The following is a 25,295-nucleotide window of genomic DNA, read 5'->3' as shown; positions in this document are numbered from 1 at the left end:
CACCTAAAATTGCACAGGACAGCACATTTTTTTTTTATTTAATAGTGAGGAACACAAAAACAATAATTTCTAATTGTGTTTTAGGTTTGCAGTCAATGCAAATGTTTGTTTCTTGCAAACATATGCACCCAAAATATGTTTTTGTGTTCTTAATAATGTATATTTGCAGCTTACTACACAACTAGGTATCCTAAAGGTTAAGGTACATGTAAATGGTTAAGGTCAATTTATAATAAACTTGCTGGAACTTTTTTTTTATAAGAAATGCAATCTTTTCTAGATTGAAGCAAGTTTTGATGGTGGCTGGCAAAAGAGAGGCTCTGGTTGGAATTATAATAGTAATACAGGTAAATACATAATTATATAATATAATGTCTGACATTCATGATTTACTTACTGTATGTTGTTAAATTTTGCTGAATCAATTATTAATATAAATAACTTAATTGGACAAAGCATTAATTTTACTATTTAAATTGATATGAGAAGCTGTAGTTAAAGAAATATCTTCCCATACTTATATTTATTCAATCCCTACGGTAGATCTCTTTAACTTACCTGGTTCAATTATAGCAAATATGTGAGCTTTTGCCATCATTTTGTATACATTATAGAAGTTAGATGTGTTACATTGTACATGATTGTTAGTGACTCAACTGTTCACCAGAGCTCACACGAAAAGTAGACAATTATACTATAAAACCTTCAACAATGAGAAAAAGTTATATCCAACATGAAAAATACCAAACAATTCAAATGAAAAAACTAACAGCATAATTAATAACAAAAACATTTATGAAGAAAATATGACAGATATAAACTAACAACCACTGAACTGTAGGCTCTTTATTATCAGTATCTGTTCGCCATATTAATCTGTAACATGACATCATTCTGTTAGCATTTCATTAAAATACTCGTTATCTCACACCCCTATTCAAATCATAACAATATTTACTTAACTGTTAATTTATAATTGCATCATGTTAATGTAATACCTTTTTCTTTTTATTCTTGCAGGACATGCAACTTTTATTGGAAAGGAGACAGGAAAGGTGCTGTCATTCGATTTAAGAAGCAAGACATGTAAGATTTGTGAGTTCCATCAAAACAAAAAAGAGACAGTTCCTGAGCATGAGTGCCATCTGAATTGGCATGGGTCTAGTAAATCCATGGAGGCAGATATGGCGGTGGCAATGGCCCACAGATTAAAAGATGATGAATGTGAAATTAATGGTATGTTTCATATTCAAAATAAAGAGTTCCCCAAAATGCTTTGAAAATATCATATAAAGGGAAATAACTCTTATTTCCACAATTCTTTCAAATTTGAAAGGTGATCATTTTGTAATTTTTACAGGAAACTTGGATTTTGTTCTTACACTTTTCTGACATAGAATCAATTGATTTTTTGGTTAATGATATAACATGACCAATGTAATGTAAAAAAAACGGTTTATGTTTATTTAAGTTGCTTTATTAATACATTAGCTACATGTAATTAAATAAGGCAGAATATAACAGCTATCACTATTTTCCAAATAAAAAAATATGCTTGCCGTTGTATATCTTGACCTCTTTGTAGGTTTATAATTATTCAATCTTCATTTCAGTCATACATGCTGATAACGACGCATCAACAACAGCAAGACTTGAAGTTGAGTTTTGAAACATACAGAAAAAAGATGACCAGAACCATGTGAAGAAGGGGTTATCAACAAGCTTGTATAATATTTCAAAGAGGTATTTTACAAATTAATTTTAGTGTTACAGATATGTCTATGACAAGGCTAAAGCCCATCCTTAACTAAATCAAATCTTACGTAAAGATCTTATTCTATTGATCTGTGAAGACTACTTACTCTTAACAAAAACATTTCAAAGACATATAAAGATCTTTGTGTTATCTGAATTCACAAACATTACATTGAAAATTAAAAGAACTATTATTATCGCTATTTTGTGCATTTTTCCTTTGATCTTTTTTTGTGATGATTTCTCATATCATGCTACTCGCTTGAGATGGAAAATTATCGCTAGAAACTAAGGAGGCATGTGGCATTGCTAATGAAATTGACATGAAATTGACAATGTCGCCATACAATGTAGGTAAAATAGCGATAAACAGATTATTTTCTGCTCTATAGTCGGGTTGTTGTCTCTTTGACACATTCCCCATTTCCATTCTCAATTTTATCATTGGTCATCTCAACTCGATTGCTTTTCTCGTTGAAATGATCAGCAATGATCTATAAGTATATATATATATATATGAATAATCTTCATGGCTTATGGAAGAACCAAACAGTTTTTAGTGAGGCTATATTAAGTTTAGAATAGAAAAGCAGACATTAAAAAAAATAGAAACTAGGACCTTTTTTCTGAAAATTAAAAGGCAGATGCATGATACCATGATTGATGATTTCATCCATGCCCCATAAAAGTCTGATGATTTTTGTTTTAAATTTTACATTCATTATTTGTTTCTTATTTTGCAGTTACAAAGAATTGCTAAAGGATGAAACAAAACAATATATTTTGAGGTGCTTTATGTATGCCATTAAGGGAGGTGACAATAAAGATGACATTAAGATTGGGCTGCAAAGAATTGTACCACATATTTTTGGATCACATGAAAATTGTAAAGATGCTGACTGGTGTAGCTATCATCAAAATCCAGAAAAATTTATGTAAGATCTTCTATACTGGTATTGACAACATATCATTTTCCGTATTGTCTTATTTCTCAAAAAAAATAATAGATATAAGAAGATGTGGTATGAGTGCCAATGACACCTCTTCTATCCAAGTCACAATTTGTAAAAAGAAACCAATTATACATATGTCAATCATAAAAATTTATTCTTTAATATGCTGAACCTAACCGTGTATTAAGTTTTTGGATTTATGGCACAGTTTTTAAAGTGGTCTACATTGAGGTCCAACGGGTCAAAAATTAAACTTTGTTTGATTTCATAAAAAATTGAATTATAGGGGTTCTTTGATATGCTAAAACTAACAGTGTATTTAGATTCTAAATTTTTGGTCCCATTTTCAAATTGATGTACATTAAGGTCCAAAGGGTCCAAAATTAAACTTTGATTGTTTTTAACAAAATTTGAAATCCTGGGGTTCTTTGATATGCTGAATCTAAACATGTATTTAGATTTTTAATTATTGGTCCAGTTTTTTAGTTGGTCCAAAATTAAACTTTGTTTGATTTCAAGAAAAATTTAATATATATCATTTATATGAGGTTCTTTGATATGCTGAATCTAACCGTGTATTAAGTTTTTATAATTTTGAGCCCCATTTAAATTGGCCCACATTGAGGTCCAAAGGGTCCAAATTAAAATTTATTTGATTTAAAAAAAAAAGAGAAATATATCAGGTTCTTTTATATGCTGAATCTAACCATGTATTTAGATTTTTGATTTTAGGTCAGACCTCTGCAGCTGAATTAAGCTGCGCCCTCTTTTTTTCTAAGACCTCCCCTTTTTTCTTAACACCTCCTGCCACTATTTTAAAATTTCTTGATCTGCCCATTTACAGAAATATAGAGCATATATGCTAACACTAAAGTTTCAGGTTAAGTATTTTGTGCAAATTCAAATTTGAAATGTAAACTTTATTTTCATTCATCTCCATTTCAGGTATAAAAGTTTACCAAATGGGAAACCACTCAAGTCTGAAGGATTAAAGGTTGAATTGAATAATTTAGTGACAAAAATGATTGGAAGGAGTAATTCTTTAAATGATCTTGGATCTACACAGTCAAATGAAAGCTTTAACCAGCTTGTATCTGTAAAGGCACCTAAATCAAGGTAATTTATAATTATTTGGTATTAAATTAAATGCATTTCAGTTCCCATTCTTAAGCAACAATGAATATAAGTATAAAAAAAATATGTCGTATGATTACTGTACCAATAAAACAACTCTATACAATAGACCAAATGACTCAGAAATTAACAGCTATGGTTACAGTAAGGCCTTTAACAATGAGCAGTTCTCATATGAAAAAAGTTAGCTATAAAAGGCCCCAAATCACAAATTTATATAAGAAGATGTGGTAATAGTGTCAATGAGACACCTCTTCTATCCAAGTCACAATTTGTAAAGAGAAACCAATTATACATATATGTCAAAGCACAACAGTCAACACAATTTAAACAAGAAAACTAACGGCAAAATTAATGTAAAAAATAAAATAAATGATAAACAAATATGTAACATTGCAATTACTGAGAGCTAGTTGAAAGCCAATAACAATAAAAAACAAATACATGTTAAACTTAATTTTCTTGTCAGGCAGGTTGCAGTTTATTAGTTTTCAATGAAGGGAGTTATTACTATCATAGTAAAACTTTATATAAATATTAATCTTTTGCAAAGAGTCTTCATATTTTGTGAGTTAGTATGTTACTGTTACCTGCACCTTTGACATCAAGTTCAAATAAATGAAGAGGGGAATATATTTTAATGTACTTAAATAGTTCTTCATACTCTTTTTTAGACATTATGGTGGATCATGCTCACTTCAGAATAGGCTATCTGCAGCTGTGCTTCAGAAAAATGAAGGATATGGCTACTTATCCAAGGTAACTATGAAAATTTTTACATCTTATTTTTGAATGAAGGATGACATAGTGTTTGAATACGATTTCTTCATTTTCTTCATTTTCTTTCCCTTTCTATTTCTTTCTTCTTTTTCATCTTCTCAGAAAAGCCTGTTCAGACCATAACTTTATTAATCTTTTGATGTAGCATATAATGAATTTGAAGTATGTGGGTATATTACTTGTCTCAAGTTCCAGGATTGGTAACTAAGACCTTGACCTAAAGTTCATGAAAATTAAATTTCTAGTACTCTCTGTATGTCCACTCCGTGACTTTTCGTCCGTCTGACCATACTCTTATCCTCTTTCCTTACCTCACTCTAACTGAAGTTTTAACTGAAGTTTACCTAATCAGGGAAAGTGAGTCACTTAATGTTCTAGAGTCATGCCCCTTTATAACTTGGAAAATTGCAAATTGTTTTGTTTCCTTATTCTAACATTAGTTTGACTTTATATAACTGATACATATAAGAATCACAACACTCAGACAGAGTTCAAATTTGTGTTGTGACTCATTTGTCAATCTATAGTTCTGTCCCTTTTTAACTTGGAAAATTGCAAAGCTACAGCGGAGGCATTTATGATATCTTACACATTCTCCCTTAATAAATTTTATCTTTTGAAACCATGTTACATGTTGCATCCAATGTTTATATACAAGGAGATTACTGTAACAGTATTACTTTTTTAGCCCTGCAGATATAAATTGTACAATTTACAGTCACAAATTATGTTTATCTAGTATGTAACTCAATTATCTTTGACTTTCTTCTCAAATTATTATCTTTATAAATAAGAAGATGTGGTATGTGTGTTAATGAATCAACTATCCATCCAAGTCACAATAAATAAAGAGTTACAATTATAGGTAAAAATTTGTGTTCAAGATGGAGATTACTGTTTTTTTCATGATTTTTAATATTTTAATGCATATGTGTATTACATTTTAATTATTTTGCAATTTTTGTTTAGATCAATGAAGCAGCAAAACTTTCTCCAGGAGAATTTACGATGGCAATTTCGGCTGTAAGAGATAAAAAAATGGAAAAAAGGAAAGAAAAGAAAAATTCAAAGGAATACAAAGTCGACCGTATACAAAAGAAAAGGAACCGCAATACAAATGAGCGTAAACATCTTGTAAGAGAAGGTAAAACCTATGGATCTCAAATGGAGTTTGATCAACAACAGGACCCTGAGCTTACCACAGAAATTCCACTTCCTTTTAATATTGATGGCACTGAATGCAAAGTTTTTTTGATTTAGAAACAACAGGCTTGGGAAGGAATAGCGACATCATTCAAATAGCAGCTAAGTCATATTCAAATAGTTTTAATAGGTATGTCATTCCAAGAGTGGACATTCAGATTGAGGCCAGTAAGATAACTGGTATAACTTACAGCCATGGAACGAATAAAATGTATGTTCGAGGACAAATAGTTGAACCGGTATCACTTCATAAAGCTCTACTTGATTTCATACATTTTTTAAAGGAACAGAATCAGCCAATAATATTAGGTCATAACATTTGTAACTTTGACATTCCTGTAATTGTTAACAAATTGAAAGAATATAATTTGTTTTCGACATTTTGTGAAACAGTGAAAGGTTTTATTGACACAATGAAAGTGGCTAGAAAGTATATTCCCAAACATGATGTAGAAAATTTTAAGCAGCAGACTCTTGTCAAACAGTTTGTAGGAGAAAATTACCTCGCCCACAATGCAATAGATTGATTGATTGATTGATTGTTGGTTGCTTTACGCCGCATTAGCACAAAAAGGCTATATCGCGGCGAGAGCTAATTCGAATATTTTTACAATTTAAAGCATATTTTTAAAATAAGACAAAAGGTCCTTCAATACACTAAAATTCTTGACTAAAGCAAATTGATTATATACAAATAAAAATCAACAGTAAAATAACGTGATAAAAATTAAAATCGATTTAAATATAATAACATTTTTATATTTTATAATAAATTCCAATTTCTTTTAAAAAAGCAACAATATTTGTAAATGGAACATTATTAAATAAATCATACATATTATTGACATTGAAATGCTTCTTACGAATATCAGCAAAGTCAATACAATTAATTAAAACATGTTTAATAGTATACTTGCAGTTGCAAGGAACACATTGTGGTTCATCTTCATTTTTTAAAAGATACTCGTGTGTTATTCTAGTATGACCAATACGACATCTAGTAATAACACACTGATCTTTTCTGCACATAATATTATCAAAAGGTTTGCCTAAATTAGGTTTAATTTCATGCAATTTATTATCGTCTTTTTTACTCCATTTATTTTTCAATATATTAAAAACATATTCTCTAATATTAGATTTTAAATCAGTATATGGTATACCACAGTTAGATAGAGGGTCACCCAGGGCATTCTTTGCCTCAAGGTCTACAGCTGTGTTTCCAAGGATTCCAACATGACTCGGAACCCATAGAAATATTATTTCTTTCAGAAGAATTTTTAAATTCCTCATTACATATAAAATTTTCAGGATTGTTGGGTTTTTAATTTTAGTATTTCGTATAGCTTGTAAGCATGAAAGTGAATCCGAACATATAATAAATTTGGATTTATCTGAAGAAGCAATAAATTTCAAAGCCAAAATTATTGCTTCTGCTTCAGCAGTGAAGATGGATGCATCAGATGGCAAACGGAGGGTTGCAGCTCTGTCCCTGAAGACAGCAGCAGATGCAACTCTATCACCATCTTTTGATCCATCAGTATAGACAGTTGAAAAATCGAGATAATCGGCTTTAATTTCAGCATAGTGTTGCTGAATTAAAAGAGGATTTGTTTTATTTTTATTGTGTTCACGGAGATCAAATATCATTTTTGGTTTGGGAAGTTCCCATGGAGGACATTTGCAAGTTTGAACTTGAGCAACAGATTTTAAATCAAAAGAAGCTAAATGTGGTTTTAAACGTAAACCTAACGGAGGAATTTTATTTTCATGTTTTGCAAAAATATCTTCATAAATCGGATTAAAAACACAGCTGTAGGCAGGATTATCTGAATGGGCTTTTAGTTTGACAGCATATTGAAGTCCAAGCTTCAAACGTCTGTCAGTGAGTGAGTGCTCATCAGCCTCTACATACAGACTCTCAACTGGTGATGTTTTAAATGCGCCAAGACAGAGACGCAAACCTTGGTGATGCACAGCATCGAGAATCTGTATGTAGGACTTCCTTGCAGAGCCATACACTATAGAGCCATAATCTAGTTTAGATCTAACAAGAGATCTATATAAATTGAGTAAAATGTTGCGATCAGCACCCCAGTCAGTGCTGCCGACAACTTTTAAAATATCTAAAGCTTTTAAACATCTCGCTTTTGGATTCATTAAAAACAGTATATGACAGTAAACTTGCTTTACTAGTGAAATCTGATGATGTATTTGCCATGTCATACCACAATTGCATGGACTCCTACTCTGGCTTACTAAGTAGTAAAATTGTTTCAAGGCCAGTTTGCATGCAACTAGCGAAAGATGGTATATCGTTGAAACACCTCAAACTGGCATCTGTACGAGATGTAAATGGATTGAAATTTGTCTTACAGGACCATAAGATACCACCAAAGAGTGTGAAATGCATTCAGGACTACTTTCAGACTGAGGAATGAATTTTGTATGGCCAAAAAATAAATATCTGTCTGCGTTTTCTTATAATCTGACTGTGTCAACCCGAATACTTGTTTTATTATTTTCCCAACACAATGCATTTGACAGGGATAAGATGTTTTAGTCTGTCAGTTTGTCTGTCCTTTTCTTGTTAGTTCAAACGGCACAACATAATTTAATGAAACTTAGAAGGTGGTAAGAATGCAATTAGTGTGTACATAAAACAAAGTTATATGAAAAATTGATTCCCTGCATTATAATTTTATATTTTGAGTTATTGTCCCAGTTCTATTGACACTGAATAATAAAGAATTTGCCATTTTTCGTCTGCAGAAAAAATGACCGCCAAAGTCAAACATTCTTATTACTAGTGGTTGGATATTGTACCCTATCATATAGATATGCCATAAACTATTTCTCTGAAGCTACTAACAAAAATAAGAACCAAACTTTAAAGTCTCATGATGGTCAAAATTGCAAGGAACACACCACTTCATGTTAACCCATCTAATAGACCAAAGATGTAAGAACAAGGTCAAAAGTTATGGCTTGGTAATTTTCATGCAAAAAAAACTACATTAAGTTGACTTTATGGTCAAATTGAGAACACATGAAGGTCATCATGGTGCAACATACATTATCTGATGATGATTCATCTACATACCACAGATCTAAGGCCAAGGTCAAAAGACAACATGGCATGGTAGAGTGTTTATAGTAAAAAGTAAAATTGACCTTGAGGTCAAATATAAGGTCACATGAAGGTCATCACAACACAGGACACTCCATCTCATTATTATACATCCTCATACGAAAGATGCAAGACCTATGTCAAAAGACAAAAAAATGCATATGGCCTTGTTTTTTTATTCTATCAAAAAATACATTTATTTGACCTTGAGGTCAAATTACAAGGTCACATGAAGTCATCATGAAATGTGTTGCAGCTCTATCCCTGAAGACAGCAGCAGATGCAACTCTGTCACTATCCTTTGATCCATCAGTATAGACAGTTGAAAAATCTAGATAATCGGCTTTAATTTCAGCATAGTGTTGCTGAATTAAAAGAGGATTTGTTTTATTTTTATTGTGTTCACGGAGATCAAATATCATTTTTGGTTTGAGAAGTTCCCATGGAGGACATTTGCAAGTTTTAACCTGAGCAACATATTTTAAATCAAAAGAAGCTAAATGTGGTTTTAAACGTATACCTAACGTAGGAATTTTATTTTCATGTTTTGCAAAAATATCTTCATAAATCGGATTAAAAACACAGCTGTAGGCAGGATTATCTGAATGGGCTTTTAGTTTGACAGCATATTGAAGTCCAAGCTTCAAACGTCTGTCAGAGAGTGAGTGCTCATCAGCCTCTACATACAGACTCTCAACTGGTGAGGTTTTAAATGCGCCTAGACAGAGACGCAAACCTTGGTTATGCACAGCATCGTGAATCTGTATGTAGGACTTTCTTGCAGAGCCATAATCTAGTTTAGATCTAACTAGAGATCTATATAAATTGAGTAAAATGTTGCGATCAGCACCCCAGTCAGTGCTGCCGACGACTTTTAAAATATCTAAAGCTTTTAAACATCTCGATTTTAACATTTTGATATGGGGTAGAAAGGTTAACTTCTCATCGAAAATTAAACCAAGAAATTTGATTTCATCAACCATTTTAATTGGGTTGCCGTACAAAGTTAGTTCTGGATCAAGATGCAATTTCCTTTTGTTACAAAAATGCATCCCGACCGTTTTAGACGTGGAAAATTTAAAACCATTTTTCAATTCTTCCAAGACATAGTTGTAATTGTTTTTCTATGTTATTCATATTTTTGCCTCTGTAACATATTAAAAAATCATCAACGTACAATGAACCTTCAATATTACTTTTTAAAACTTCAACAAGGCTGTTGATTTTAAGACTAAATAATGTGACAGATAAAATACTGCCCTGAGGGACACCCATCTCTTGATCATACAGAATTAACTCTAACATTAAATTGTCTGTTAGAGAGAAAATTAGAAATAAAATTAGGCATATTGCCTTTCAACCCCATATCAAATTATTTTAAAATACCATATTTCCATGCAGTATCATAGGCCTTCTCATGGTCAAAAAAGACCGATACCACATGTTCATTTTTCGCAAAACCATTACGGACAAATGATTCGAATCGTACAAGATGATCAAGAGTACTGCGGCCCTGTCGGAATCCACACGGGATATTGGCTAATAGCCCATTGGATTCCAAGAACCAAACAAGGCGATCATTGACCATCCGTTCGAGTGATTTACACCCACAACTGGTAAGAGCAATTGGTCGATAATTGATCCGTATGATCTTTACTTGGTTTTGGAATAGGCACGACGGTTGCAAGCTTCCAGATTGATGGTGAATCACCAGATTCCCAGATGTTATTCATGAGCTGCAAGAGAGCTTCTAGCGAGGTCTCTGGCAAGTGTTTTAAGATTTGGTAGTGAATATTATCAGGCCCACAAGCTGTATCATGGGCTTTTGACAGAGATGTTTTAAGTTCTTCAAGAGAAAAAAGTTTATTATAATTTTCACCATTTTTTGATTTAAAGTTTAATTTATTTTTTTCTTTTTGTTTTTTTTAACTTTTTTAAAGTCTTCCCTGTAGTTGTTACAAGAAGAAGACTTCGCAAAAGTTTCACCAAGTTTGTTGGCAATATCCTTTTCAGATGTTAATAAATCATTGCCGTCTTTCAAATGTTTTACAGTGGCTTTAGAATTTTTACCTTTTATTTTATTTACCATATTCCAAACTTTTGTCATCGGAGTGCGAGATGTAATCCCCGAGAAAAAAATTTTCCAGGATGTTCGTCGGGCTTGCCTACAAGTCCGCCGTGCCTTAGCGCGAAAAATAAGGAAATTACTCAAGTTATCCGTCGTTGGTTGTTGATTGAACCGTCTTTCAGATTTTTTACGGTCACCTATGGCTTGATCACAAGCGTCATCAAACCATGGTTTACTGGGATGTTTTGGATTTGCCGAGGTCTTAGGAATAGTTCTGTCAGCAATTGACGTTAGAACTGTATTAAAAGTTAAAATAGGATCTTGCACAGTCTCAAACATCTTTGACTGAAGTTCCGCTCGACAGAGATTCTCAAACAAGGACCAGTCCGCCTTGTCAAGTTTCCAACGTGGTACTCTCTGTTGGGCAGAATTAAGATGTTCAAGTACTATTGAAAAATGATCACTTCCGCATAGATCATCATGAACACGCCATGAATAATCCAGAAGCAGAGAGGGATCGCAAATAGTGATATCAATAGAAGAATAAGACCCGTTTCCAGGATGAAGATACGTATTAGATCCATCATTAAAAATGCATAATCCTTCTTGAGAGACAAAGTCCTCAATGATCTTACCTTTGGCATTATGAGTCTTGCTACCCCATAATGGATTGTGGGCATTGAAGTCGCCCATAAGTATAAATGGTGAGGGTAATTGGTCAGTGAGGTTTTTGAGTTTTGCTTGATCGATAATTTAATTAGGTGGAATATATATCGAACATAATGTAATTGTTTTGTCTAATGATAAACGAATTGCCACTGCTTGCAGATCCGTTGTGAGTTGGACTGTGCTATGAACGACGTTGTCCTTCACAAAAATGGATGATCCGCCTGCAGCACGTTCATCTACCTTAGAAAATGTGCTATACATGTTGTATCCTTTTAAAGATACGTTGTCACTTTCTTTTAGATGAGTTTCTTGAAGACAAAATGCAACAGGTAAAAAAGACTGAACTAGAAGTGTTAACTCGAGAAGATTTATTTTAAGACCTCGGCAATTCCATTGGATGATATTGGCCATTATTTGATATTAGAAGGGCGAATGCTGTCGAGTTTGCCAGCATTCTTATTTCGCTCACCCTGAGATTGTGATCTTTCGGGTGGCGAAACACTTTCGATTTCCATTTCAGTTTCGTCGATAAGTGTTGAAAATCTGTTGTGTGAGGAGAGTCGTCGGTCTCCAGGACCACACGCACTGGTTTAACTCCGCCTCCACCTCTACCCCGCGACCTCGAATCAGAAGACTTCTGAGAGGATGTATTTACTGGCTTCTCTTGGACATCCTTCTTTTCTGGAGAACGAAGAGGAGATGGGGCTCTAGTAGACTTTGTACTGGACGAAGAAGATAACTTCTTAGATGAACTTGAAGGAAGACTATTGGAGGTGGAAGAATCATCTATGTCACTGGGAAGATCCCAGACAGATTCACCGCTCCAACTGTGAATTTCTACTGTTTCTTTTTTATTTGATTTCTTTGTCTCATTTTTTTTTTGGTGATGATAGTGAGCTCTGTATGGAAGATTGAGTTGACTGAGTACTGGTTTTTAAAGATTTTAGTTTTCTTGGAATTAATATTTTATCGGTAGGTTCTGTTTCAACAGGCAGCATTTTAAAATTGTCCGCATCAATTGGCCAAGTCATGCGAGTTTGTGTATTCTCGTGACTGAATGAGCGGACAACTTTGCTGGCGTACGATGGTATGTTTGAAACAAGGAGATCATTCGAAACAGAAGCTATCTGTTTAGCTTCTGGGTAACTAATGTTTCTTTCTGTTTTAATTTTAATAATATTTTTTTCTTTAAGGTAAACAGGGCAGTCCCTAGACGATGACAAATGGGATTCACCACAGTTTACACATTTAGAAGATTCAGAGTGACAGTTTGTTCCCTCGTGTCCTTCGTCAGAACACTTGAAGCATCTCTGCTTACCACGACATTGTTTGCTTCCATGACCAAACTTTTGACAAGTAAAGCATCGAATTGGGTTAAGGATAAACATGTCAACTCTGATTCCGAAGCAACCTAAAGTAATAGATGGAGGAGGAATTGGAGTTCTAAAGGTCAAAAGATAAGTATTTAATTTGATTATATTTCCATTCTTTTTAAATTTGAAATCTAATAACATCAGTTGCACCTTGGCTTAAAAGTTCCTCACCGATTTCTTCCACGGTAATGTCACCAAGGTATTGACTTCTGTCTCGAATGATCCCCTTACAGCTGTTCAAATTGTTATCAGGAGAGGCAGAAACAGGAAAGTTTGATATTGTAGACATTGTAAGTAAATTTGTTGATGGACTTTTGTTGGAACATTCAACCAACAAGTTGCCAGATCTCATTTTTGAAACTTTTTTAACAGTACCAGCAACGCTTTGAATTTGTTTGTGAATTACAAAGGGTGATATTTTTGAAATTTGTTTTTCATCTGTTCCTTTTATTACAATAAATCTGGGCCAACTGTCATCTTCCCGACAGGGCTCTGAATCATCATGGAAAATGAGTATACTCTGGATAGGGACAGAATGTTTGCCTTAGAACATGCCTCTAAATAGGTGCAAGGTGTGGCACTCTCTTTATACGAGGCATCGGATTTAACGTCTATGGTTCATTGCATTAACTTAATAAAAACAACAAAAGTGTAGACCAAGAGATCGACGAGATGTCAGGGGGATGTGTCCACTTAACTTCGTTTCATGAAAAGGCCGACTCGTCGTTTATCGATGTAATAAGGGAGAGACTCGGACAGCTAACAAAAACATACGAGAAACTATGACACGTTAATCTACAATAAAGTCCTGGTATACTATAAAGCCACAACTTATGTCCACCTCAAATAAACTGTTTCACAATCAAACCCTCTAGATGAGGCACAAGAATAAAGATTACAACTGATAACTTGGTATGATGTCAATATTACAATGATAAAATGTGACCCTCAAATTATTATGTGCGATGCTGGGCCACTCATTGGATAAACTTCAATACTGGTAAGCTTTATCCAATGTAGATTAATGACATATCCATGAAGTTAGCTCTCAAAGTGACATTAACCAACATCTAACCATCTCCTAAAAATGTATTAATGCCTTACTGGCAAGAGCTAAGAGTACAAAACAAAAAGAAAACTTGCCAGAAATCTTACTTTTTTCAGTTAAAAACTGTCCATATATACAGAGGACGTCTGGATGTTTAGTGTAACCCAAGTGATAATGAGCATTACCAGCAGATGTGCCGTTAACGACGGAGAACAGACCTACATTGTAAGTTTACTTTTAATGTCATTTAGTATTTTAAGTTCTAATCATGAATTGGAGGCAAATTGGTTTGCTCGAAAGTCTTGCATATTGACGTTGTACTATCCCAATTTTTGGTTCCTACAAATTGTCAAAATAGTATGTCAATTTCAGATTTAATTTAGAAATGAAACTGAAGTTGACATAGGATGAAAATTTTTGTCCTGCATTTTTTTTAGTTGTAATCTCTGTCCTGCCTTTTTATTTTTCACTCTATGCAGTCCTGCTTTCTTGTTTTTTAGTTTATCCTGACCTTTTTTTTACATAAATTGTCATCCTGACTTTTTTTATTTGCAAGTGTCTCATCCTGCCTTTTTTTTTACTCAAAACTGTCCTGCCTATTTTTTTCGAATTTCATCCTAGCCCCCCCCCCCCCCCCCCATAAAAATCAAATGGTAGCTCATTGACATCATTGTGTATAAAAATTGCTCAGGAATATTTTGTTTAAATGGGTCACTTATTTCAATACAATGATAGAGGAATCAGTCTCAGAGGGGGAATTTAATTCTTTATTTTTAAGAGGGAAACCATGGATATAACTAAAAAAAAATATGCACAAAGTTTCCTGCTTACATGATGATTTAATCACTGAAGTTAAAGCAAAAATCAATTATTTTGATAAATCACTATTACACAGCACTCTGCATGATTCTTAGGTGGACAGGTACTTAATCATTCTCATTACAATCATTTGCTGCCTCTTCTATAGCTTTCTCTAGATCTGTTACATTTGCTTCATATTGCTTAGTCTTCTTTTCTAATAGTCTTGAAACAGTCAAGTACATTTTTTTTCATATGTTTCATGTCCACATTGCAAATCTAAAAGTTCATTTCTCCATATACCCCCAAGGGTGACTGGGGTATAGAAATATGGTCAGTTGGTCTTCTCCCGACCGGCAGTAAAACGCTTGCCGAAGTGGGGCGTCCGTTTGGCTGTGCGGGATGTATCAAGTTCGCAGTCACGTCCGGTCAGAAGGGGGACGATGCCTCGTGTAAGGAGATTGCCACGCTCTTTGCACGTTAAGAACCCTTGCAACAACTCTTTGAGGGGTCCGTAGGTGGCCTGTTGCAAGGCAAAATTTCTGTCTCTATCCAATATACCCTCATTTTCCAGTGGCAGTCCAAATTTCCCCGACCATCATCCTTTATTATAACAACCTACCTATTGTTTTTATTGTTAACTTGTTCTCGTCCTGAAATATGCATGAAATATTTGCCACTGGACGTTAAGCAACCATCAATCAATCAATCAATCATTTCTCCATGGATAAAATAACATTAAGCGTTCTCTGTAGAAGTTTTCAGAGTCAGTCTTGTAATTGTATTTAACATATCTGATCACCTTGGGTGTTTTTCTTTGGTATATTCTAATACCATTCTTCATGGTAATGTTGATTTTATTATTGTTTTCTTGTAAAATATCTACATTTTCCTCTTCATTTTCACTTTCAGATTCATTTTCCTACTGTTCTGTTTCATTATCTGATGACTCTGTTTTAGGATACTGTAATTCAAGCTGAGATACATAGTCCGCTAGACACCAGTTATCCAGTTGTTTTGGTCTTCGCGAGTATCTTTTAATATCATTGTCTGATTCTATTTCAGTAGAGTCGGCCTAGTTTTTCTAAGGCTGATGATTGTTTTAGGAGGAAAGTTCTTTTCTCTCGTGGAGATGTATTAATGAATACAACTTGTCTTGTAGCTTTTGCTAAAGGCATCTGTAGTGTTAAGTATGTTGCTTCTTGTGCACTTGTTTCAACAGAATTTGAAAAGTAATTACCAATGTGCCTTACCTGATGCTTCAAGTCTAAATTTCCCTGTCGTGCTTCTTTTGCTGCTTGGTCTAATAATGCACTCGTACCTTTTTGTGACTTGCCTATGTATGAAACAATATACACTGCACATGCAAATGCATATATAACAAACTGTAAATCATGATTTGCTTGCCACGCTACCAACACAGTTTTTATGTAACCATTAACACGGACTTCAGATGGTTTACGTTTGAGAAAAAATATGGCAAAATTTTGCAGTCGTATAAAAACAAAATGCTTAACAGAGTCTATATCACTCACTTGTGAAAATAAAACAGTTTTGTTCAAATAGGTATGTCAGTAGTATTCAATGCAAAAACTAGCGTTTAGCATGATTCATATTAGAAATCTTTATGATAATTAGATAATTTTCTCTCAAGTGGATGCATCCATGATTCTTTTTGGGTTTTTTTCTCCACTTCGTCTATAAAGGCAGATCTTGGTGTTGTGCCTGACTGCTAAATTTCATTAAAATATCATTTTAGTTCTTTTACTTCAGCATCTGTCCATCTTTTCCTGGTGACCTTTTTTCCAATTTGCACTTCTCCCTCATGAAGTCTTCTTTCATCTCTTCCTCCTTTTCTGCCTCTTCCGCATATAGATTTTACTCAATGTCAACAGTTTCTTCTTGAATTGAGCTAAAATGAAGAAACACTTTATTTAGGGACTATTTATAACCTAAGAATTCCTGAACATAACAAGTGAAAGATGATCTTCCATTCTAGAAATTCAATTAATTTCAGTTTCTTTCAAATTCATTGTTACTTGATCATTTTCTCAGACGAAAAATAGTGGCAAACAAGCAAATCTTTTGGGTGTTGCTTAAAAAAAAATCCCCTTTTCAACTGGTGATTTAATCTTTTTTTTAGTTAAAATCAATTTAAGTAATTAAAATGGAGCTGTATTTCAAATAGGTAAATGAAATCCAAAGAGCTAGAATCAAATTAGACTTGCCTTAACATTTGATATCCATTATCTCAGGCGAGACAAAACGGTCATGTAACAGAATGCATAGCACAGACTTTGGGTTGAAGGCTGAGAAAGATAAAAGGTACTGTAACGAATTTTTAACTGTCAAGCGGCAAAAAGTATTTCTGAAAAAAATATTACAGACATTGCAAGACAAAGAGTGGACTGTATACATGTGTGTTTCACTATAAAACCCCTTATGTATTTACCATAAACCAACACAATTTTCAAACTTTTGATGACTGAATTATTAGAAATATTATTTGAAGTGTTTCACCAACCTGAATGAAAATAACATATGCTAATGCAATATCATATCAAGCATTATTGACCTATGATAAGTAGTCCCCAGAGTTTTTGACACTAAACTTGTTCCTTTTTTGACAAAAATGTTATTATTAAACTGAGAGGAATAAGTTGGATAAAATATTTTAAAGATTTGAAATTGAAGTTATTTAGTCTGAGGATGTTTGCGTTTCATAGCTTCCCGCTGATTGATTTTGATGAGTTGTTGAATGTGTTCCTTAAAAGTCAGACTGGCTTACGTTGAATGTGTTCCTTTAAAGTCAGACTGGCTTACGTGAAGTGTCAATCAGTACGAGAGAGAGGATAAGAGATAAAACGTTCTTAGATATATTCCATCACTGTCCATATCTGTCTTAAAACAACATTGATTTACATGGGGTGTACGATGCCTTGTTGACATCTATAGGTACAAAAGGTATACCGCTTCCTTTAGACAAATTCGTCAAAACAGAGAGTAGTGAACTCACAGACGACAGAATATTAGTTCTTATCGAAAAATGTCCCAAACTTACTAGTCCCCTTATATATCGTGTTATTGGCCCTTCTAATACTTCGTAGATAGTCTCGCGAGCTTATCCTTTTTTCTTTAATGTGAGTCTGTGTGTTGATGCCCGGCTTCTTTGCGTATTCTAAAATTACTTGACCAACATTAGCAGGAAACTTACCGTTGATTTGCAAATTGTATGTTTTGACCATTAGAGTCCAGTTAATACTAGATCCTGATGGTATGGATGTCATTTCTTTAAGAAAATCAGTTCTGTCGAAGGAGTAGTTTTCAAAATTTCCATGGTGCTGTTTCGATTTCTTCTTACCTGCTGACTCTTGACGAATTAACTTATGTCCTCTCTTCTGCTCTTACTTTTGATTCAAAACATCTAGTCATTCTGTTCCGATGGTATTGGTTGAATGATTTTCCAGATGAAAGAAAGTTGGTGACATCATTTCGCTCATCCTTCATTACTTCCTCAGATTTCTTTTCACTAACGGTTACGGCTTTCTTAATTTCCTGGCGATGTTCTGCTGCGGTAATTGCTGTATGAGATAGTGAGTCAGCTAATTAACAGTTGAATTTGATATTGCCTTTCTCTTCTATTATTGGTTGGACGATGTTTATGAAAGACTTCACAATTTTGACTCTTTTCTCTTGGGTATTTGATGTTGGAGACACAGTACGAATAAAATGATCTGTAGCTCTCTGGCATGTTTCCAAAATTTGACGGGAGTCTTTGTCTAGAGATTTATGTAAAGAAGACATATCAATGTGGATTGTTCTACATGGATTGCATTTTTCAAGCGTATGTTTTTTGTTTTTCCATTTTTTTTTAAGATTGTACCAATTTTGTAGTCCAAAATAATCCAGATATAAATTGCTTTCTTCCGATTTTCCCATATTTCTTTTCAGTCAGGTAAGATTGCAGTCGACTTATCCTTTTTTTGAAGTAAGTGTATTCCACATGTATTTTTGGATATCCGTCCATAAACATCATATAGTTATGGTGCCTTTCCATTAAACTGAAGTTAGATGTATAAGATTTCTTAATGGAATTAAAGTTGTCATCAGAGTTGTCATTGGTGTTGTAATTCAGAGAATTGTCAGTAAGAATAGGGCGATTGTTCTCAGAATGTTATTTCTTCCACCATTGCAATGAAGATATATATGTCCGTTGTGGCCCTTGTCAAAATAACTTTTGCATAATTGCAGATATCCATTGTGGAAAGATTTAAGCTAAAAGAAGAGAAGAATTCAGAAAAATTGGAAATTGTTCCACTTTGTCATGTTTGTAAGGGGAAAACAGTTGACTTTATAAATGGAAAAGTTAAGAAATATTTCCGATCTAAATGAAGTAAGCTTCAATCAAATGTTATGAAACTTATCCTGCTTATTATCACAAAATACAGGTCAAGTTTGAAATGATAGTAGCTTTGCTCTAACCATTCTATTGTTATGTTCCTTTATGAATTGAAAAATTAAAATAAAACTTATGTGCCTGTCCCAAGTCAGGAGCCTGTAATTCAGTGGTTGTCGTTTGTTCGTGTGTTACATATTTGGTTTTCGTTAATTTTTTTACATAGATAAGGCCGTTAGTTTTCTCGTTGAATTGTTTTACATTGTCTTATCGGGGCCTTTTATAGCTGACTATGTGGTATGGGCTTTGCTCATTGTTGAAGGCCGTATGGTGACCTACAGTTGTTAATGTTTGTGTCATTTTGGTCTTTTGTGGATAGTTGTCTCATTGGTTATCATACCACATCTTCTTTTTTATATATTAGTTTCTGTTCTCTAACTGCCGCAGCTAAAGGATATAAAAAAATTACGCATAATGCTTATAACCACGAAACACTGATTCGGTTTGAGTTTTGGTGATGTCACTAGACAAACTTAACTGTTCTAGAGTAGTTTTCATGTATAAATGGAAGAATTGCAAAAGTTTTAGTTTGTTCTCTTACTTAAATGTGCCTCAACCAAATGATAAGAAACTTATCACAATCTTTATCGATCTTTTCAAATTTGGTCGAGTCACTTTGACTTCTAGAGTTATGCTCTTTTATAAATGTAAAATTGCAAAACTTTAATTTCAATTCGCTAACTAAAGTTTGACTCAACCGAACATGCCAAATGACATGTTATGAAACTTGTACGCATTTGCTTATTACCACAAAATACAGATCAAGGTTGAATTTTGGTGGGGTCACTTTAACAATTCATGAGTAATGTCCCTTTGTAAAACAATTATGTTCTGCAACTTGAGTTTGTCCCAACCAAACAGAATGGGACATATATATACAAAATAATTATCACCACAAAACTCAGATCAAGAACAAATTTGGGTTTAGTAATATTCGAAATAACATAAAAAATGTGTTGCACACTGTTAAATAATGTGCTACGTGCATTATTCAGTGTGCACCAAATTTTTTATGTTATTTCTTCATAGACAGAAAAAATATTACAGTCATTCCTTAATGATAATGTGCAGAGTTAGCATTTTTGGACCCAAATTTAATGTTTGTTTTAGTTTAAACCTTTAATAAAACATTACGTGATCAAGTTTGAATTTTTAATTGGTAGGGGACTATGTATTGCCATGCATCGTTTATTATGGCACAAATGAAAATAAGCAATAGTTTTGAAAAACAGCGAGTTTCTCTGCTAAGATCTCTTAGTAATGCGATAACATGGTCAGATGTAGCACAGATACATTATAGAGTTGAAAGACCATAGATATTTTTGTTTTTAGCTACATGTATTTTCATGCGCAATTTTAATGAAGTCACTTTGTTCTTTCTCTGGTCGATGGGAAAACTTTTATGACATAGAAAGGTCAAATCAAAATCAATGGAAATAGTGATTATGGTGATAACAATATGGCTATGTGTGTATATTTTTCCATTGACTTTTTGTTGCAATAATTTCTTTTATACATCATGCTACTGGTAGAGATGGAAAATAATCACTAGTAGTGTTGGGGTTATTCCATGAGAATTTATGTTGGAGGGTTGATGGGAAGCTTTATAATTAAACGTGAGTCATGCTAATTTTTTTTATATGTGTCTATTTAATACTATTTTGCAAATTTCCTAAAATTAGCTTTTGGTTGTAGAGATATTTTAAAAGTCCCTTCTCACCCTCCCACATACATTTTAATTGAAAAGCCCTTAGTAAAAGCATGTATTTGAAAATTGCCCATTGACTAGATTGTAGCTGGGGAAAAAATATTTTATGAATTTTGCAGAAAAAATCATTTCAATTTTGCATTTTTATTTCAGATATCAAGTGAGGCAATGGTGGATCTTCTTGAGTAAAAATTCAGCATTTATTTGTGGACAAAACATTTGGACATTGCCTTCTTAGAAATGCCATGAATGCAATCAAAAAGAAGATTGACTTCACAGTTTATATTAATTGACTTGATTTGAGATTTATTTTCCATGTCTCCATTATCCATATTCTCATAGTCATGCATAGTGTATTGTTCAAAATAGTGATGGAACATGAAGGTTTAATGTATGTTTTTTTTATTGAACTGCAATGAAAAGAAAATTTATAAGACCTAAAGTGATTGTTATTTTTAGGGTTATTCCATTTAAACTGAGCTCATATCATCAGAAGGCAACAATTGTATCAGTAAGATGTAATATATACAAGTTTTAAGATTACTTGTAACAAAAAATTATTAAAGCAGGGAAGTGTTTTCTTTGTGCGTTCCATGGGATGACTAAGATTAAATGAAATAGAACTATTGTCTAATGCCAAGGCAAGATTAGTATACAGATTAGAGATTATATGTCCCCATTGCAGCTTAGGGGGTATTAAATTTTATCCTTGTCTGAAAGTACATCCACATATTGGTTTCCATTCTCTAACTTTATATACTAAAATAGGTAGATGTGGTATAACAGCCAATGAAACAACATCTGACCTATGTTCAATAGGGCTTTACACGGTTTGTTAGGCCAAATTGGTTAGGGGGCAGATTTTCATAATGAAGGTAAAAATGGTGTGAGAAATACGAGAAAACATCATTCAAGCAGAGAAGTTGCCTGGAAACACATAGGATTTCCCATATTTTCATACTATTTCCACCTCTTTCTAAAAAATATGGCCGAACTGACCGTGAAGAGCCCTATAAAAGTAAATGAAAGCAACTAATCTGCTTTCAACAATGAGAAAACTTGTTCTGTTTATCGGCTGATTAAAAGACAAATATGAGAATTATGAAACACTAAAATTAAGAAAACAAACTGCCTAATTTATGATAAAACTATTTACAAAAAAGTAATATAATGATACTTATTACCACAAATCTTGGATCAAGTTTGAATTTGGGTGCCATCACTTTTACGCTAGTTTTTCTTTATAATTATAAAATGTACCACAGTCGCCTGAAAATTTCATAATTGTAACGAAAAAATAGGGGACATTGAATATTTTTGATAGTATACTATTAGTATATGCAGTAGCAGTACCTTAAAATGGTTTCACATTGAGAAAGAGTTAATAATTTCTTGGAATATCTGAACTATGTCGCTTAAAAATGAGACACAATTTTTCATTCAGTAGCGCCTTCCTACATGACGTCACAGGAAAAAGTAACAAAAAAAAAGAACATAACTAGACCAGAGGGTTTATTTAGTCGAGATACTGCAGACACAAAAAAAAACAAAAACTATACAAATAACCTGGAGTTTGTTGGTCAAAATAACTATGACGGCATGGAAGGCTGTTTTAAATTTTGCTTGGACACCTTCAAAGAAAATATACAATAACTTTATTATTTCACAGTCGCCTGAAGATTTCATAATTATAGCGAAAAAATGGGGGAAATAAAATATTTTTAGTAGTATTATATAGAATAATAGATAATACTACTAAAAATGATTTATTTCCCCCATTTTTTCGCTATAATTATGAAATGTTCAGGCGACTGATTATTTGGACTAGGAGTAAATAAGTAATCTCACGGCACTATTTAAACTAGACCAGCCCATGATCAGGGATGACTTTAAACAATTGGGAGTTGGTAGGAAGGATTTTAAAAATTCATTTCTGCCAGGTTGAAACAAAAAGTAAACTTTGCACTGAGCTTCATGAAATAAATTTTCTGCAACAATGAATTATAAAAGAGAGGTATAATGCATTTAGAAAAATTCTGAACTAAATGCCATGTCAGAAAACGTATATGCTGAAGGTTGATAAGCAGCCAGAACCCAAGTAAGTTGATCAACAATGCACAATGAGTTAAAAAAAAAACTTTTTGGAGGACGATTTTAAATGTAATAAAAGCAGTTTTTTGGGGGCATAATTGTGCAAACAAATATTCTTTAGGCAAGCATTAATTAATTTCAAGAACAACCAACTTGTATGGAATAATTGGTGGTGTTTTAAATAAGCATTTTACATTGATAACATTTAAACAATCTTCAAAATAATGATGGGATGGACCAAACTGTGGGGGGGTTACTAACCATTCATTGCTCCAACTGGTGTATGCATGACAAAAGAAAAACCTGGTGATGGCCATTTTTAAGACTTTTTAGTTCATATTCTTCACAAAATGATAAAAAGACGTAGAATAATAGTCATTTTTATAATGATTTTATTCTAAAAATAAGACTCGACACCTCCTTGAAAATGGAATAACCCATATAGATTGAAAACATTTTATTTTTTTATAATGTGGTTACAAAAAGTTGTATTTTTAAATAATCCTGACACTCTTATTACAAAAAATATTAATTAGACTTTAAATTCAAAGCATCGTGTATGAGAGATCTTGTATTTTCGCGCTGTTGAAACTTTTCCCGCTACGTTCCATTTGTTTTCCCCGCACTTTATGGTACGGGAATTTTACGTAGTTTGTCCGTTTATCGATCCTGCTAAAGCTGGGTCATGTGAGCGTTTAACCTTGCACCATTTATGTCAATCTGAAACGAGAACGTACAGATGCATTAAATAATTTGAAAAGGGCAGGTGCAAGAGCTAAACCAAATTACTTGATTTAGGTATTGGCAGAAAGAAAATATTTTGAATTTTCAGAAAAGTGCTGTGCCTAGTGGTATACTGCTTCAGCTGGGGAATGGTTTCTAGCCGAAGTGCAAAAAAATGATAAATCCACAAAAATGTGGCACATTCCGTAAATTTATATGTACAAAGCCTAAATTTAAAAACTAGGCACAGCACTTTTTCAGTCCGGTATTTTATTCCAAAGACAAGACACCAAAGGTTTAGTCGATCCGAATTCATCTTTCACCTGCCCTTTTGGTTTTTCTGAAAAAATGCCCTACTTTCAGTTTTAAGTCACGTGACTTGAGAGTATTTATATTTTCTATAAATAAAAGTCTGGAATGTGTTCCAGAATATTTAATTTAACCATCGTACATGCTTTTATCAATCCTTTGGTTAAACAACTGGATATTTTTACAGTGGAGGCTAGAAGTATATTTTATGTGAAAAATAAGCAAAATTTCTGTAAACGCCCTTAATGTCCCTGCGCGCCCTATGTACACTAAATAGAAGCTTTAAGGTCTTTCTACATTTGAAAATGCCTGTACCAAGTCAGGAATATGACAGTTTTTGTCCATTCGTTTTTGATGCGTTTTGTTATTTGATTTTGCCATGTGATTATGGACTTTCCCAATTGATCTTCCTCTAAGTTCAGTATTTTTGTGATTTTACTTTTTTCTCCTACGTGAGGAAAGACCTTATTGTTTTTCTAATGGTTTTTTTTTTCTTCCAACATTTCTTTGACATACCCTCCCCCCGTTTCTATTGAAGTCATCAAGACCAAATATTGACCATCGATAGATCTCATTATGACGTATTACCAGATGAGGCTGTGTAGGAGTTCATCATCCCCTTTGAGAGTTATATCCCCTTGAAACATTTTTTTTATTTGCATTTTTCTTAAAAAGTATTAGAGCTAGAATAGAATTGAAAATGACAAAATGTACAGGAACAGATGGCAATGTTAATAAACATATAATTATCTATTTCTCTCCTTAAACCAAAGCTTCGTGTGATTAGTTGTAAAATAAATATTCATACATAAGCTACCTGGAATAGGTTTTAAATTTCATACCAGAAATCAAATATAGTTCTGCAACAACACTACAAAAAAAGGTTTTCAATTTCTACTGGTATAGTTTTTATACGGTGCTACATGTTTGGCATTTAAATGTATAAAGAGATATAGGAAGATGTGGTGTGAGTGCCAATGAGACAACTCTCCATGTTACTAAAAATACATTTAAAAAAAACCAATTATCGTCACATGTTCTTCTCGGCCAATCAAAACGACTTCCTGTCTAGACTGTTGCAGTAGTTGCAGACGATC

General features: G+C 33.3%; 1 protein-coding gene across 1 annotated transcript; it reads left to right on the top strand.

Moving 5' to 3' along the window:
- The first annotated feature begins 278 nt into the window (after positions 1–278).
- On the top strand, positions 279–6,015 carry LOC143052063 (uncharacterized). The gene is made up of 7 exons (XM_076225036.1): positions 279–347; positions 1,021–1,236; positions 1,614–1,743; positions 2,499–2,690; positions 3,654–3,824; positions 4,517–4,601; positions 5,592–6,015. Exons 4-7 carry the CDS (start codon positions 2,551–2,553, stop codon positions 5,880–5,882), a joined length of 687 nt encoding a protein of 228 aa, XP_076081151.1. The 5' UTR covers positions 279–347; positions 1,021–1,236; positions 1,614–1,743; positions 2,499–2,550; the 3' UTR covers positions 5,883–6,015.
- Positions 6,016–25,295: the final 19,280 nt, after the last annotated feature.

The sequence above is a fragment of the Mytilus galloprovincialis genome, chromosome 11, assembly GCF_965363235.1.
Source record: "Mytilus galloprovincialis chromosome 11, xbMytGall1.hap1.1, whole genome shotgun sequence".
Classification (NCBI taxonomy): Eukaryota; Metazoa; Mollusca; class Bivalvia; order Mytilida; family Mytilidae; genus Mytilus; species Mytilus galloprovincialis.
The sequence above is the reverse complement of the archived record's forward strand: the minus strand, read 5'-3'. Positions and strand labels throughout refer to the sequence as shown.